The sequence below is a fragment of the Manacus candei genome, unplaced genomic scaffold (assembly GCF_025592945.1).
Source record: "Manacus candei isolate 608988 ecotype Guabito, Panama unplaced genomic scaffold, ASM2559294v1 h1tg000084l, whole genome shotgun sequence".
Taxonomy (NCBI): Eukaryota; Metazoa; Chordata; class Aves; order Passeriformes; family Pipridae; genus Manacus; species Manacus candei.
This window is the reverse complement of record NW_026138132.1, coordinates 2,190,623-2,206,164: the sequence shown is the minus strand read 5'-3', so window position 1 is coordinate 2,206,164 and position 15,542 is coordinate 2,190,623. Positions and strand designations below refer to the sequence as shown.

The following is a 15,542-nucleotide window of genomic DNA, read 5'->3' as shown; positions in this document are numbered from 1 at the left end:
CTCTGCCAGCGAGCCCGTTTAGCAGCAGCTCGCCAGTTTTCCCTGATTTCCAATATTTTTGCCCCCCAGCCCAGCCTGGGCGGAGCTCCGGGGACACAAAAACCAGGCTCGGCCGCCGGTAAAACATCCCCTCAGGGCAGCTGGATTGATGGCTTTTTCCTTTCCCTTTTTCCTTTCCCCTTTTCCCTTTCCCCCTTTTCCTTTCCCCTTTTCCCTTTTCCCCTTTTCCTTTCCCTTTCCCAGATCCCTGCAGGCAAATCCCGGCGTGCAAAATCCAGCGCCCGTTATTTCCCGTTATTGTCGCCAGGATAAACTTTCCCTGTCCTCCAAAGGAATCCTGGAGCCGCGTGGGCACAAGTTTTGTGCTGCCACTCAGTGGCAACACACGGGAGGGTTCCCCCTTGGCCCGAGGATTTCCAGGCGAGGAGAGGCTTTTCCTTGTTTATTTTTAATCCAATCCATTTATTTATTCCTTATTTAATAAATATTTATATATTTATTCCAGCTGCTGCAACATCACTGTATATTTATAACGGTCTATTCCAAAATGTTGTTGTTTTTATGGCTATAAATTGCTTTTTCTGTGCTGGTACACTGGGGTTATATTCATATATATATACATGTATTTTCTAAATAGTTATATTTAATATTGGACTTATATTCATAACTTTCTATTTATATATTTATATTTCTACACTGGCTTATATTTTCCAAAATATTCACATATTCACAGCTATAAATTCAATATATTTAAATTATTTACAGCCATAGATTTTTATATTTGAAAATATTGACACACCCACAGCTATAAATTTAATATACTTTAAGACACTGGCACATTTATAGCAATAAACATATATAACAGAATATTGAATATATTTATTTATATAAATATATATAAATTTAATATGTTTCAAAACAGTGCACATTTATAGCCACAAATTTTATCTATTTAGAAATATCGGCGCGTTTTGAGCCGTAAGTTCCCATTTCCACGCTTAAATCCCCGGGTTTTACCGATTTTTGCCCGTTTTTCCGCGGGCGCCTCTTGGCCACGCCCCCTTCGTGACCACGCCCCTCAAACGTGACCACGCCTCCCCAACGAGGCCACGCCCTCGGGGAATCCCTTTCCCATTGCCGGGGTGACGTCACCGCGCGCTTGCGTCACGTCCGGCCGCGCACCCGGAAGTGGCGCCGGGGGAGGGCCGGTTGCCATGGAGGGGCCCGGGAGGTGACGTGGGGAGGGAAAAACACCGGGAATGGGGGTGGGATTGGGAATAGGGACGGGAATGGGGGTGAGAAAGGGGTTGAGAAGGGAATGGGGGTGAGAATGGGAATGGGGGTGGGAAAAGGGGGTGGGAATGGGAATAGGGACGTGAATAGGGGTGGGAATGGAATGGGAACAGGAATGGGGGTGAGAACGGGAATGGGAATGGGGGTGGGATTGGAATAGGGACGGGAATGGGGCTGGGAATGGGAACGGGAATAGGGGTGGGAACGGGAATGGGAATGGGGATGGGAATAGGAATAGGGGTGGGAAAGGAATCATCCCAGTATCCCACCTAACCCTCCTCGTGCTCCAGTGCTTCCATCGTCTGGCCCCGTTCGGTCCCGTAGATCCCCGAATTCCTTGCCCCACGTGCAGCAGTGCTGGGGGGGGGGGGAAGGATCCCATCCCATCCCAGTCCATCCCATGCCGTGGGATGTGCAGGGAATGACCCCCGGGGTGTCTCTCCTGCGGCGCAGGGCGGAGGCGGCCCCGGGGCCGATGGATGCGCCGTGTCCGTCCGGGCTCACCGGCTGAGCTCCCGCCGCTGCTCGGGCCTGCCCTGATCCCAGGATGGGCAGGTGAGGATCCCGCAGGAACCGCCGCGTTGGGCCGGGGTGGCTTCGGAGCGAAGGGTGATCGGGAATTCCGGGCTGGGAGTAGGGCGGGACATCCTGGAATCCCGGGGTGGTTTGGGTTGGAAGGGCTTTGGAATCATCCCGTTCCACCCCCTGCCATGGGCAGGGACACCTTCACCAGCCCAGGTTGCTCCAGCCTGGCCTTGGACACTTCCAGGGATCCAGGGGCAGCCAGTTTCTCTGGGAATTCCATTCCAGGGCCTCCCCACCCTCAGAGCCAGGAATTCCTTCCCAGTATCCCACCTAACCCTGCCCTCTGGCTGTTTGAAGCCATTCCCTGTATCCTGGTCCTCCTGCCCAGCAAATCCCAGTGCCCAGGGCTGTTCCTCCAGCCCCCACAGAGGAAAACAGGATCACAGAATCCTGGGATGCTCTGGCTTGGAAGGGACCTTAAAATCATCCAGTTCCACGGGCAGGGACACCTCCCACTATCCCAGGCTGCTCCAACCTGGCCTGGGACACTTCCAGGGCTGGGGCAGCCACAGATGCTCTGGGAATTCCATCACCCTTACAGGGAGGAATTCCTTGGGCTGTGCTTTGTGAAGCGAGCCGTATATATATATAAAAATATATAGAAATATATAGAAATATATGGAAATATAGAAATATGCAGAAATATATAGAAGTGTATAGAAATACAGAAATATATGGAAATATAGAAATATGCAGAAATATATGGAAATATAGAAATATGTGGAAGTATAGAAATATATAGAAATATGTGGAAATACAGAAATATATAGAAATATAGATATATAGAGAAATGTATAGAAATATGTGGAAATACAGAAATATATAGAAATATAGATATATAGAGAAATATATAGAAATATGTGGAAGTATAGAAATATACAGAAATATGTGGAAATACAGAAATATGTAGAAATACAGATATATAGAGAAATATATAGAAATATGTGGAAATATAGAAATATATATAAATACAGGAATAAATATGACTATAAATATATAAACCCTGCAGTTTCAATTAGCTGTGCTGTCCCAAGGACTCTGGGAAAGGCAGGCCTCCAGCTCTGCACAGCACTGCACTCCATGAGGATGAGTCGTAGGAGGGAATTCTGAGAATGTGACCTGGGGAACTAACGGGAACCCTGTTTGGCGTTGCAGGCTGAGCATCTCGTGCCTGCTGCCGGCCTCGTGGCACTTCAGCCTGGCGCCCGTGGGGTGCCCGCGGCTCCCGCACCCGTCCCTGCGGCAGCTGCTGCTGGCGGGGGGCGCGGCCGTGGCGCTGCTCTACTGCTCCCTCCTCCTGCTGCGCTCCCGCTACGGCCGCGCCAGGACCTTCCACAGGTGAGGAATGGCATTCCCGGCGCATTCCCGGGGCGCGGATCCACGGGGAGAACGCTCTTTGTCGGGGCTGTTAGTTAACAATGAAAATTCTTAATTTTCTTGGTTGTTTTCATGTGATTCCTCATTGTTTGAATGTTGTTCCTGTGTTTACATAACGTTGGAATACATGTTTAGTAAATGTTTGGGTAAGTGCGTTCGTGGTGTGAGTAAATAATGTATAAATGAAATATTAATAAGTGTCGATGTGTAATATATAGAATATATTATGTATAATATATTATATATTATGTATATATTATGTATATACATATTATGTGTATGTATATAATATATTATAGATTATATATAATATGTATATATTATGTATATATTATGTATATACATATTATGTGTATGTATATAATATATAATATATAATATATATTATATATATAATGTATATATTATGTATATACATATTATATGTATGTATATAATATATAGTATGGATAATATATATTATGTATATATAATTTATATATTATGTATATACATATGATGTGTATGTTTGCATATAATATATTATATATTATGGACAATATATATTATGTATATATAATTTATATATTATGTATATACATATTATGTACATGTATGCATATATATTATGTATATAATATATTATGTATATAATATATTATATATTATGTATCTATTATGTATATCTATGTATATACATATTATATATATGTATGCATATAATATATAGTATGTATAATATATTATATATTATGTATAATAGATAATATACAATAGATAATATGTAATGGATAAAATACATTCTAATGTATAATAAAATACATTTATATATGCTATAAATATAGTATATAGGTCATGGGCATTATATATATTAATATTAAAAGTATTAATAATAATATATATATCAATAATATATGATAATATTAATAGTATATATAATAGATGAATATATAATAGATGAAATATGTTTTAATGTATAATACATTCATATACACTTTATATTAATATAGTATATAAGTCATAGGCACTATATATTAATATTAATAATATGTATTAATAGATAATATGTAATAGATAAAATATATTTTAATGTATAATATAATACATTAATGTATATACTATATATTAATATAATATATAAGTAATGTATACAGTATATTTATATATTAACAACATTGTATATTAATACTTAATATGTATTAGTACTTAATATATATTAATACATTATGTATTAATATATAATGTTTATAAAATATGCCTGGGCTAGTGGGAGGTGTCCCTGCCCATGGAAAGGGGTGGACCTGGATGATCCTGAAGGTCCCTTCCAACCCAAACCATTCCGTGGTTCCATGTGCTGGTTTAGGTGGGATATTGGGAAGGGATTCTTCCCTGGGAGGGTGGGCAGGGCTGGGCTGGAATTCCCAGAGGAGCTGTGGCTGCCCCATCCCTGGAAGTGTCTAAGGCCAGGTTGGAGCAGCCTGGGATCGTGGGAGGTGTCCCTGCCCGTGGAAAGGGGTGGACTGGGATGATTTTAAGGTCTTGGCATCCTCTGAGAACTGTGTGATCCCTCTGATGGAAATGACTGTCCCGTTTGGAGTGTGACTGTGAGCAGAGCTGAGTTGCCCTGGAGTCATTCCCGGCTCTTTCCCAGGTATCTCGCCCGGGTGACGGACACGGAGGCCACGGACACGGCCAACCCCAACCTCAACTATGGCATTGTGGTGGACTGTGGCAGCAGTGGCTCCAGGATCTTTGTGTACTGCTGGCCCAGGCACAATGGGAACCCCCACGACCTGCTGGACATCAAACAGATGAGGGACAAGAACAGGAAACCTGTGGTCATGAAAATCAAGCCAGGTATGGAAAAAAATTCAGTGGAATGGGATTTCCTATAGAATTTCCTCTCCTAACTTCTGCTTTTCAACCCTCCCAGTGCCTGGAGGAAGGACAGTTGCAGGTTGTGAGGATGGAACTCCTCCAGATTTCTTTGGGTTTGGTTTGCAGGGGGTTTTGTTGAGCTTTAAAACCTGAAACAGGGCTGGGGGAGAGGTTTCTCCATGGACAAACCAGCTGCTGGTTCAGTTGTCATTTCACTTTATTCCTTTTTATTGAGTGAATAAATCATTGCCTTCCTGTAAAGCTGTTTGAACCAGTTATATAAATAATTATAGAAAAAGGTATTATATCTCTATTATTACACTTTTATTTGTTGTTTAGAGGATGATTAAGGATGAATTTCATTCTGGTTTCCTAGAGTTCATTCCCCACTTTTCGCCTGAGTTTTTCAGACCGATGCTGGGGTTTACAGGCTGGATTATTCATCTCTCTGCCTGTTGGTGTCCAGGATTTCCCAGGCAATGCCCCAAACCTGAGTTGCTTCCCTTCCATGTTCCATTTTTCCCCAGGGATCTCAGAGTTTGCCAGCTCTCCTGAGAAGGTCAGTGATTACATCTCGCCCCTCCTGAGCTTCGCTGCCGAGCACGTGCCCCGTGCCAAGCACAAGGAGACCCCTCTGTACATCCTGTGCACTGCAGGCATGAGGATCCTGCCCGAGAGGTGGGTGCCTGCCTTATTTTTTAGGGATTTGGAGCTGCCATCCTGGTGGCTCTGGCTGGTTTTAACCCTCCCCAATGGGATTTTGCAGCCAGCAAAAGGCAATACTTGAAGACCTGCTCACTGATATCCCCGTGCAGTTTGATTTCCTGTTCTCTGACTCGCATGCAGAGGTGATTTCAGGCAAGCAGGAAGGTAAGTGAACTTTCCCAAGGTTATCTTTAAAATATTTACTGCTTTCAAGGTAGTTTGGCTGCTTTTTTTTTTACTTTTTTTGAATTTTGCTTTGCTTGGGAGCCCTTTTTCCTCAGTAGCAACACACGGAGCGTGGAGCTGCTCTAAATGTTTTCTGATGAACAGTGAAAATAACTTGGCTGGGTTTAGCAGGAATTTCATCCATTTTCTAAGGGAGGGAGGGAGGGAGGGAGAAAGAAGGAGAAAGCACAACATTCTTGCTGGAAGAAGCTTTTCAGGGTGATTTCTAAGGGAGAGCTGTTGATGTGAGCAGCTCACTGAAGGCTTAAAACCACTTGAAAAGCCAACATGCTTAGCTTCTTTTAAAATTAAGATATCAAAGTATCTTAAATACATTCAGTTCAGATTATTATCATAGCCTTGGAGAGAAGGATGTCAGGAATTAAAGATTTCTCAGGCAGGTTTAACTTCTAAGTGTTGTATAAAATAAAATGTGAGCAGTATGTCTTAACTTATATGTCTTAACTTATACAGGAAAAAAACCCTCTATGTTTTTAAGTTGATATTCCAGCTATTCCTGTAATATCCCACTATCTTTCCTTGTACATGCAGGAGTCTATGCATGGATTGGCATCAACTTTGTCCTGGGAAGGTTTGAACACACAGATGATGGTGAGTGTCTGAATTGGGAGGGGGGGATCTGGGAGGGACTTGAGGTCAAGTCCTGTGTTTTAGGGGATGATTTTTTGGGCAGAGATTAGGGACTGGGGTGTTTTCAGACAGATGCTGGTGCCTGCTTTTAGACAAATTTTGGTGATTGGTGTGGTTTCAAACAGGTGTTGGTGACTGTTTCCAGCCAGCTGTTTGTCCCTGGGGTGTTCCCAGCCAGCTGTTTGTCCCAGGGGTGTTTCCAGCCAGATGTTGGGACTGTTTCCAGCCAGATGTTTGTCCCTGGGGTGTTTTCAGCTGGATGTTGGGACTGTTTCCAGCCAGATGTTTGTCCCTGGGGTGTTTTCAGCTGGATGTTGGGACTGTTTCCAGCCAGATGTTTGTCCCTGGGGTGTTTTCAGCTGGATGCTGGTGATTGTTTCCAGCCAGCTGTTTGTCCCAGGGGTGTTTCCAGCCAGATGTTGGGACTGTTTCCAGCCAGATGTTTGTCCCTGGGGTGTTTTCAGCTGGATGCTGGTGATTGTTTCCAGCCAGCTGTTTGTCCCAGGGGTGTTTCCAGCCAGATGTTGGGACTGTTTCCAGCCAGATGTTTGTCCCTGGGGGGTTTTCAGCTGGATGTTGGTGATTGTTTCCAGCCAGCTGTTTGTCCCTGGGCTGTTCCCAGCCAGCTGTTTGTCCCTGGGGTGTTTCCAGCCAGATGTAGTGACTGTTCCCAGCCAGCTGTTTGTCCCTGGGCTGTTCCCAAGCTGCTGTTGGTCCCTGGGCTGTTCCCAAGCTGCTGTTTGTCCCTGGGCTGTTCCCAAGCTGCTGTTTGTCCCTGGGCTGTCCCCAAGCTGCTGTTGGTCCCTGGGCTGTTCCCAAGCTGCTGTTTGTCCCTGGGCTGTTCCCAAGCTGCTGTTGGTCCCTGGGCTGTCCCCAAGCTGCTGTTGGTCCCTGGGCTGTTCCCAAGCTGCTGCTGGTCCCTGCCCCACGTGCGGGTGCCGCGCTGCCTCGACTCCCACATGCCCCTTCCCTGCCCTCCCTCCCAGCAGCTCCCCAGCAGCAGCTCCAGCTCTGGGCCCTCCCCAGCTGCATCCCTTTGATTTTTCCCTGTTCCCTGCAGAGGAGGAGGCCATGGTGGAGGTTCACATCCCGGGCAGTGAGCACCAGGAGTCCATATTCCGTAAGAGGACTGTGGGTATCCTGGACATGGGCGGAGTGTCCACCCAGATCGCGTACGAAGTCCCTAAAACTGTAAGCTTTGCCTCCTCACAGCAGGTTATTATCTGTGCAACTTTCCTCTTTGCCTTTGGAGTTATTTTAATGCATATTCCTCTTTGTTTTCTTCCTTTTTTGAGTCCTCCATCCCATCACATTCCCCAGGCAAGGCCAGAGGCGATGACGGGAGTCCTCCACCAGCTAAGAACTCATTTGTGTTTTGTTCACCCTTCCACTCCCATGATCTGCCACTCATTTTAGAGTTTTATTCTTTGTGTGTGTGCATGTTTAGTTTTAAATCTGTTAGGCAGTAAAAAAACTGGTGTTCTGGAGCTCAGGAACCAAAAATATGTGGTGGCTCTTATGTAAGAGCTTATGTAAGAGTGACTTTGTCCTTCAGGTTGTGTTGGGAGAGACTGAATTAACAGGACATGGGGGTGACAGGTTTGTTTAAATACCACCTACACCCTCAGCACAGTTCAGCTCTTGCAGGAAGCAAATTGCTTTGTTACAAGTCTCAAATTGAATATAAATTGCTCCAGCTCCACTGAGTTCTAAGCAAATCCTGAATTTTTAAGGTTGAACCTCCCATTAAATTAATTGAGTGTTAAAAAGTGACAGCAGCATAAAAGCCCTGTGTTTTGGCTCTCAGTGCACTGTTGTAATGATCTGTATATTGATTTGTTTGAAGCCTCCCTGTGAAATGATGTGTTTTCGTGGTTCCAGGTTTTAATAACTCCAGACAGGTGGTGTAACAAAGAACTGGGGCTGTTCAGTGTTTAGATCCAGAGCAGACTGCCCCAGGCAAAGATGAGCTGGGAATTTGGGTGACTATTGATGGCTCTGTCTGAACATAAACTGCTATAAAATGGGTGTTTTGGTCATTAAACCTGTCCTGGCAATCAGTGCAATCACTCTGGGGTGGGAACACTGAGTTTAGTGGCCACAACACACATTTTTTCATGGGAGAAGATACTTCAGGGTCCCTGGGAGCTGTTCCTGCTCTTTGCAGTTCCTGGAGTGTCAGGAGTGCCAATGCAGTTCTCTGCAATTAATATTTTGCTTTCCCTGTGAAGCAAAAGGTGATTCCCTTGGTTTGGTACAAATGAGGGGGGAGATGATCATCCCTGAGGAAAAGTCTGGAAATACTGGGGTTATAAAGGGTTGTCCAGGGCAGTGGTGGAGTCCCAATCCTTGGAAGTGTTAGAAATATGTGGATGTGGCACCTGGGGACGTGGCTTAGTGGTGAACACAGTGGTGGGTTGATGATCCTAAAGGTCTTTTCCCACCTTAATTCCCTGGGATTCTGTGTTGACCTGGGAGAAGCAGAACAGATGAGTGAGGGGTGAGGTCAAAAGATGTCCCAGACACCCAGTTGTCCAAAGAACTCGTCTGAGGTCCTGCTTTTCATCCTGTTCACCCCTAATCTTGGTGCTTGTTGTTGCTGCAGGAGGAAGTGGCCAAGAACCTCCTGGCAGAATTCAACCTGGGCTGTGATGCCCATCAGACAGAGCACGTGTACAGGGTCTACGTGGCCACATTCCTTGGATTTGGAGGGAATGCAGCCCGGCAGAGATATGAGGACAGTCTGTTTGCCAGCACTGTGCTTAAAAACAGGTACCTGGGGGATTGACCCTGGCAGGGGGTGGCTGCCCCATCCCTGGAAGTGTCCAAGGCCAGCTTGGAGCAACCTGGGCTAGTGGAAGGTGTCCCTGCCCATGGCAGGAGTTGGCACTGGGTGATTTTCAGGTCCCTTGCAGCCCAAACCATGCTGGGAGGAGGGTTCTGGGCTCACCAGTGACACAAAGCTGAATTCCCACCCTGAGGTTTCCTTGCCCAGGGGAGGTTTGGTCGGTGCTGTTGGGTCTCAGAGCTCCATCTCTCTGACCTGCTCTTTGCTCTTGCCCACAGACTGCTGGGCAGACAGACTGGCCTGAGCTCTGACTCCCCAGTGCTGGATCCCTGCCTGCCCCTGGATGCTCAGGATGAGATCCAGCAGAACGGGCAGAGCCTGCACCTGCGGGGAACGGGGGATTTCCACCTGTGCCGGGAGCTGCTCCAGCCCTTCATGAACAAGACCAACGAGACCCAGACCTCCCTGAACGGGGTGTACCAGCCTGCTGTGCACTTCCACAACAGCGAATTCTATGGATTCTCCGAGTTCTACTACTGCACAGAGGATGTGCTGAGGATGGGAGGAGATTACAACGCTGCTAAGTTCACTAAAGCTGCCAAGGTAAAATGTGCCGGAGATCATTTTCTGCCTTTTTAGTTTTCTTCGTTCAAAACATCCACCCTCCAGGAGAATTTTGGTCCAAAAGTCTTGCAGCAAAATTTTTCCTTCAAAGATCCCAAATCCTTTTTTTTTTTTCCCTGCAATGAACCCTCTCAAGGCTCTCAATTCCTCATCCAAGTTTGGATGGGGCTTGGAGCTTCCTGGTCTAGTGGGAGGTGTCCCTGCCCATGGCAGGGGGTGGAACTGGATGATTTCAAGATCCCTTCCAACCCAAATCCATTCCAGGATTCCATGGCTGGGTTTTCTTTTAGAAGATTTATTTTAAGGCCCAAGAGTAAAATTGACTTTACAGGGAATGGGATTTGAGGTATCATATTCCAGCAGAATTGCTGATAATGGGAAAATCCATCCTGTTTCCACCCCTTGCTTCCTTTTAGGAATGTCTTAATCTTTAAAAAAAAGATCCTTTTCCTCCTGCTTTATACATTTTGTGCCAGTTTTCCAGGTGTTATTCCCAAAGGGACCAGTCTGCTGGGGACAGGTAAAACTACAACATAAAGCAGAGGAATAAGACAATTTGCTGAGGCCCTAAAAACAGCTTGTCTGTTTTCCACCTCCAAAGTGCTTAAGTGGCACTGAACATTAATTTAACCCCAAACTCTGAGTTACAAATTTAAAGAAAATACTCATGAAATTTGTGATCTGTCCAAGGGAAGCTGTTCAGGTGTTTCAGAGCATCTCACCCCGTGGCATTTTTACCTCGTGGAGGCAGAAGCGCCGTTGAAATGTTGATTTTCTTCGCCCTTTTTTTGTTTCTCTTGCAGGATTATTGTGCCACTAAGTGGTCTGTCCTCCTGGAGGCAGAAGCACCGTTGAAATGTTGATTTTCTTCACCTTTTTTCTTTTTGTTTTCCCTTGCAGGATTATTGTGCCACTAAGTGGTCTGTCCTCCGGGAGCGCTTCGACCGTGGTCTCTACGCCTCTCACGCCGACCTGCACAGGCTGAAGTGAGTGGTTTGTGTTTGCCCAGCAAATTCCCTCCTGCACAGCTGCCAGGCCAGCCCTGGAGGGCAAGAATAAATCACTGCAAGTGCCAATAAAGCCTTTAAAAAGCCCTGATAATTGTGGGGCTGATTGTGCTCCCCAGTGCCCCGGGCGGTGTAACTGCTCCCCTGACCTCATCCCGCTGTTCCTGACTGTTCCTGACCCCATCCTGCTCTCCCTGCTGCAGGTACCAGTGCTTTAAGTCAGCCTGGATGTACGAGGTGTTCCACAGTGGCTTCTCCTTCCCTGTGGGTTACAGCAACCTGAAAACAGCCCTGCAGGTGTATGACAAGGAGGTGCAGTGGACCCTGGGGGCCATCCTGTACCGAACACGCTTCCTCCCTTTAAGGTACCTCTTCTTCCCTCAAATACTTGGGAAGAGCCCTTTGGGGTGGGAGTTTTGGGGTTGGGAAAAGCACAGTGGGACCTCAAATTGTGCTTTACAAACCCTGTTTTATTAAAATGGGCTCCCATTCCTGCGGGGAGAGAAGTCACACACGGAATTTTTGCCTCCCGAGTTATTCCCATTGTCCCTTTTGCTGCTTTCCAGAGACATCCAGCAAGAAAACTTCCGTGGAAGTCACTCCCACTGGAGGAGCTTCTCCTTCGTGTACAATCACTATCTGTTCTTTGCCTGTTTCCTGGTGGTCCTGCTCTCCATCCTGCTCTACCTGCTCCGGCTCCGGCGCATCCACAGGCGGATGCTCCGCAACGGCTCCTCTCCCTCCCTCTGGATCGAGGAAGGCCTCCCACCACAGAAGATGGCAGGGCCCTTGTGAGATGCTGGGATGGAGAGATTTTTTTTGGTTTTTTTTTTTCTTGGACTTGTTACACAAAAAAAGCCATTTTTGCCTCAGGGTTCCTCCCTTTTTTGTCCCTCGAAAGCGTTGGAGAAGCCGAAGGCCCGGCGAGGTTTGGGAAATGTGGCTTGGTCTCACCAGACAGTTCCTGCCAAAAATGACTTTCTTTTGACTATTGCACTTTTGTGTGTCGTGGGACGAGCTCGAGCTTGAGAGCAGAGTGAATGTGAGTCCTCCCCCTCTGGGAGAGGCTGAGAAATCCCGGGATGAGCGAGGACCTCCTGGGTTTCCTTTTCCAGATTCCAGGATTGGCATCGCTCGACTTCTCAATCCTGAGCCTCAGTCAAAGGAAAGGAAGTGCAGGGGTTTCAGAAGCAGAAAGAAAACCCCCTTTTAGGACAGTTTTTTCCCTTCTGGATTCAGTCCTGTGATGGAGAAGAAAAACCTCTTGCACCCAAAGCTGTGCTTCCAAAAAAAAAAACCTGCTTCAATCAGTTTTGTTCCATTGTGACACTTCCCCCCTTTCTCTTGGAAGCTTTATCCTCATGGTGGCACGAGCCACTGCTTTTTAATCCTTTATTTCTCTCCCATAATCATGCAGAGATCTCCCAGAGACTCCAGGAAGGGGAAGAGAACTGGAAAAAACCTTTTGTTTTCATGCACAGTGTCTTTCTTTTTCCGAGTCCTCTGATCTGTTAATTTATATTTTATTTAAAAACCGTTAATTTTACTTGAAAGTAAATTCGTCCCTGATTAAAAGTGGGATTTCTATGAGCCTCTGAGGTGTGGATGTCTTCTTGCACAGTGTCACTTTTTGTGGCACTCCAGTGCACAGTTGTGTTTCCCAGATTGAGCTTGACAGATTCCTGGGTGCCTTTAATTGCTTTAAGGGCTCAAGGCACAGATTTTCACAGCACTCAGCCAAGTGCCAACCCCAAATCCCTGCATTTCCAACTCCACTGTGCTTTGGGTGCTTGAACTACCCCATGGAAAACGAATTTGCAAATTCAGCTCTTCCCTCCTTTGAAATCTGGTTGTGGCAACCCAAGAATTAGAATTTCAGTGTCTGTGTGTGGTGGTTTTCTGGGTTTTTTTTCCCCCTCCTCCTCACACAAGGCTTTGTAGGGTGGCACAAGGGCTTTGGAAGAGGAGGAATAAGTTGGTGATATCTCCCAAGGAGAAAACTAACCCCATGTTATTCTTGCAGCTCTTTTTTCAGCTCCAGCTGAAGGAGGGAAAACAAAAAAAGGGAGCTTTTCCATCCCACCCCTGGCCAGAGAAACATGAGTCCTGTCAGAGCCTCAGCAATACCTGTTTTCACTGGGGGCCCGTCCCGGGCTCGGATTCCCAACCCACAGTGGGAATGTTGATCTGTTTGTGTCTGTGTGTGCATTAACATGTTTTGTTTTCTCTCTCCTGCTTCTCCCGTGTCCCTGCTCCTTTCTCCAGGCCCATTAAGGCACTCAGGGAGCACAGGGAGGGGAGGGCAGGGCCCTGCTCCCCGACCCACCCCAGTGACCTGGAACGGGCAGGTGAACGACCCCAAAGCTTTTGGGCTCCACGGGCTCTTGAAGGCATCCCTTTGCTCTTTGTTGGGGGGGAAATGTCCAAATAAACCCAAACATGGCCCCTGATGGAAGAGGTAGGTGGGAATCACAGAATCCCAGAATCAGCTGGGCTGGAAGGGACCTCTGAGATCATCCAGTCCAACCCTTGATCCAACCCCGCCGTGGTTCCCAGCCCATGGCACTGATGCCACATCCAGTCTCTGCTTAAAAACCTCCAGGGATGGAGAATCCACCCCTTCCCTGGGCAGCCCATTCCAATGGCTGAGCACCCTCTCTGCAAAGAAATTCTTCCTGATCTCCAACCTAACCCTCCCCTGGCACAGCTGCAGACCCAGCCCTCTTGTCTTGCTGATGGTTGCCTGGGAAAAGAGACCAACCCCCCCTGGCTCCCCCCTCCTGGCAGGGAGTTGCAGAGAGTGAGGAGGTCTCCCCTGAGCCTCCTCTTCTCCAGGCTGAGCCCCCCCAGCTCCCTCAGCCTCTCCTCACAGCACTTGTGCTCCAGTCCCTTCCCCAGCCTTGTTGCCCTTCTCTGGCCCTGCTCCAGCCCCTCCATGTCCTTCCTGAGCTGAGGGCCCAGAGCTGGACACAGCACTCCAGACAACAGCAGCTCCATGGCAAAGGCAGGGAATGCTGGAGAGGCCATGGCTCCTCTGGGAACACCTTGGAAGCCAAAGGGTTTTCAGTCCCTGCAGCACTTTGGGGACAGGGAACAGCAGTGGCTCGGGGGTGTTTCTGAGCAGGAGCACCTTGTCCTGGGCCATTGTTTGGGCCATTGTTGCTGCCAAATAACGCATGAAGCTCGGGGAGGACCTGCCCTGTCCCTGGCCCAGCCTGGCTGGGCAGGGACCTGCCCTGGCAGGGGCTCCCCGGGCACCCTCCCTGTGTCTGCACAGTGGGGGACAAGGACTCTCACCTGCCTGGGCCTGAGGGGCTTTGGTAGGAAGTGGGGCTGGGAATTTTTGGGAATTGGGCTAGTGGTGTCTTCCTAAATACTGGGTGATCCTTCCTAAATCCTTCCTTAAATACTGGGTGATCCATCCCAAATACTGGGTGATTCTTCCCAAATACCAGGTGATCCTTCCTTAAATACTGGGTGATCCTTCCTAAATCCTTCCTAAATCCTTCCTAAATACTGGGTGATCCATCCCAAATACTGGGTGATCCTTCCTAAATCCTTCCTAATTACTGGGTGATTCTTCCCAAATACCAGGTGATCCTTCCTAAATATTGTGTGATCTATCCCAAATACTGAGTGATCCATCCCAAATACTGGGTGATCCTTCCTAAATAATTCCCATATACTGAGTGATCCATCCCAAATACCGGGTGATCCTTCCTAAATACTTCCCAAATACTGGGTGATTCTTCCCAAACACTGGGTGATCTTTCCTAAATACCAGGTGATCCTTCCTAAATCCTTCCTAAATACTGGGTGATCCTTCCCAAACACTGTGTGATCCCAAATACTTTCTAAATACTTCTAATACTTTCTAAATATTTCTATGGATCAATGAGATCCCTTCTCAGATCAGATATTTCTCTGGATATTTGAGATATTTCTCTGGATACTCGAGATATTTATATGGATATCCGAGATATTTATATGGATATTTGAGATATTTCTCTGGATATTCGAGATATTTCTCTGGATATTCGAGATATTTCTCTGGATATTTGGGATATTTCTCTGGATATTTGAGATATTTATATGGATATTTGAGATCCCTGGCCTAGCTCTGCTTTAGGAGGGGGACTCTTGCCATCTAGTGGGAGAGGATGGGACCTCCAGGACCTCTGTTATCCCTCAGGATAAGGCAAAATGCCACCCTCTATCCCAGATTTTTTGGTGCTTGATGAGGAATTAGCCCCTCCTGCCTTCCCCCAGTGTTGTCACTGCCTCCAGCTGCCTTTCTCCCTCTTTTCCCTCCTAGAAATCCCACTCTTTTCATATCTTTAGGAGCAAAACTTAGTTTCCCTTGTTCTGGGCTCATCTCCTGGATGGCTGAGCTGCCCAGGGAATCTGCCAGGAATTTGGACACGGGGAGC

At 46.9% G+C, this 15,542-nt stretch overlaps 2 protein-coding genes across 4 annotated transcripts in view; one reads left to right on the top strand and one right to left on the bottom strand.

Annotated features, from left to right (window-relative positions):
- SLC25A37 (solute carrier family 25 member 37) overlaps positions 1 to 15,542 on the bottom strand; it is a 64,599-nt gene that overhangs the window by 19,514 nt on the left and 29,543 nt on the right. Inside the window, exon 1 of one of the 2 annotated variants that reach the window (XM_051811904.1) lies at positions 13,618 to 14,037. The exons of the other annotated variant lie outside the window; for it this stretch is intronic. The gene's annotated coding sequence lies outside the window, so the exon portion shown is untranslated. Of the gene's footprint in view, positions 1 to 13,617; positions 14,038 to 15,542 lie in introns of those variants that run through there. 2 annotated transcript variants of the gene reach the window in all.
- ENTPD4 (ectonucleoside triphosphate diphosphohydrolase 4) lies at positions 1,135 to 12,704 on the top strand. Of its 2 annotated transcripts, none has more exons than XM_051811849.1 (13): positions 1,135 to 1,231; positions 1,747 to 1,848; positions 3,034 to 3,216; positions 4,886 to 5,091; positions 5,640 to 5,790; positions 5,879 to 5,982; positions 6,595 to 6,654; positions 7,754 to 7,884; positions 9,299 to 9,465; positions 9,760 to 10,084; positions 11,006 to 11,091; positions 11,316 to 11,477; positions 11,679 to 12,704. In XM_051811849.1, the coding sequence occupies exons 2-13, from the start codon at positions 1,841 to 1,843 to the stop codon at positions 11,905 to 11,907; spliced, it is 1,812 nt and encodes a 603-aa protein (XP_051667809.1). In that variant the 5' UTR covers positions 1,135 to 1,231; positions 1,747 to 1,840; the 3' UTR covers positions 11,908 to 12,704. The 2 variants fall into 2 exon arrangements, with proteins under 2 accessions (XP_051667809.1, XP_051667808.1); XM_051811848.1 differs by having other exon boundaries at positions 7,754 to 7,908.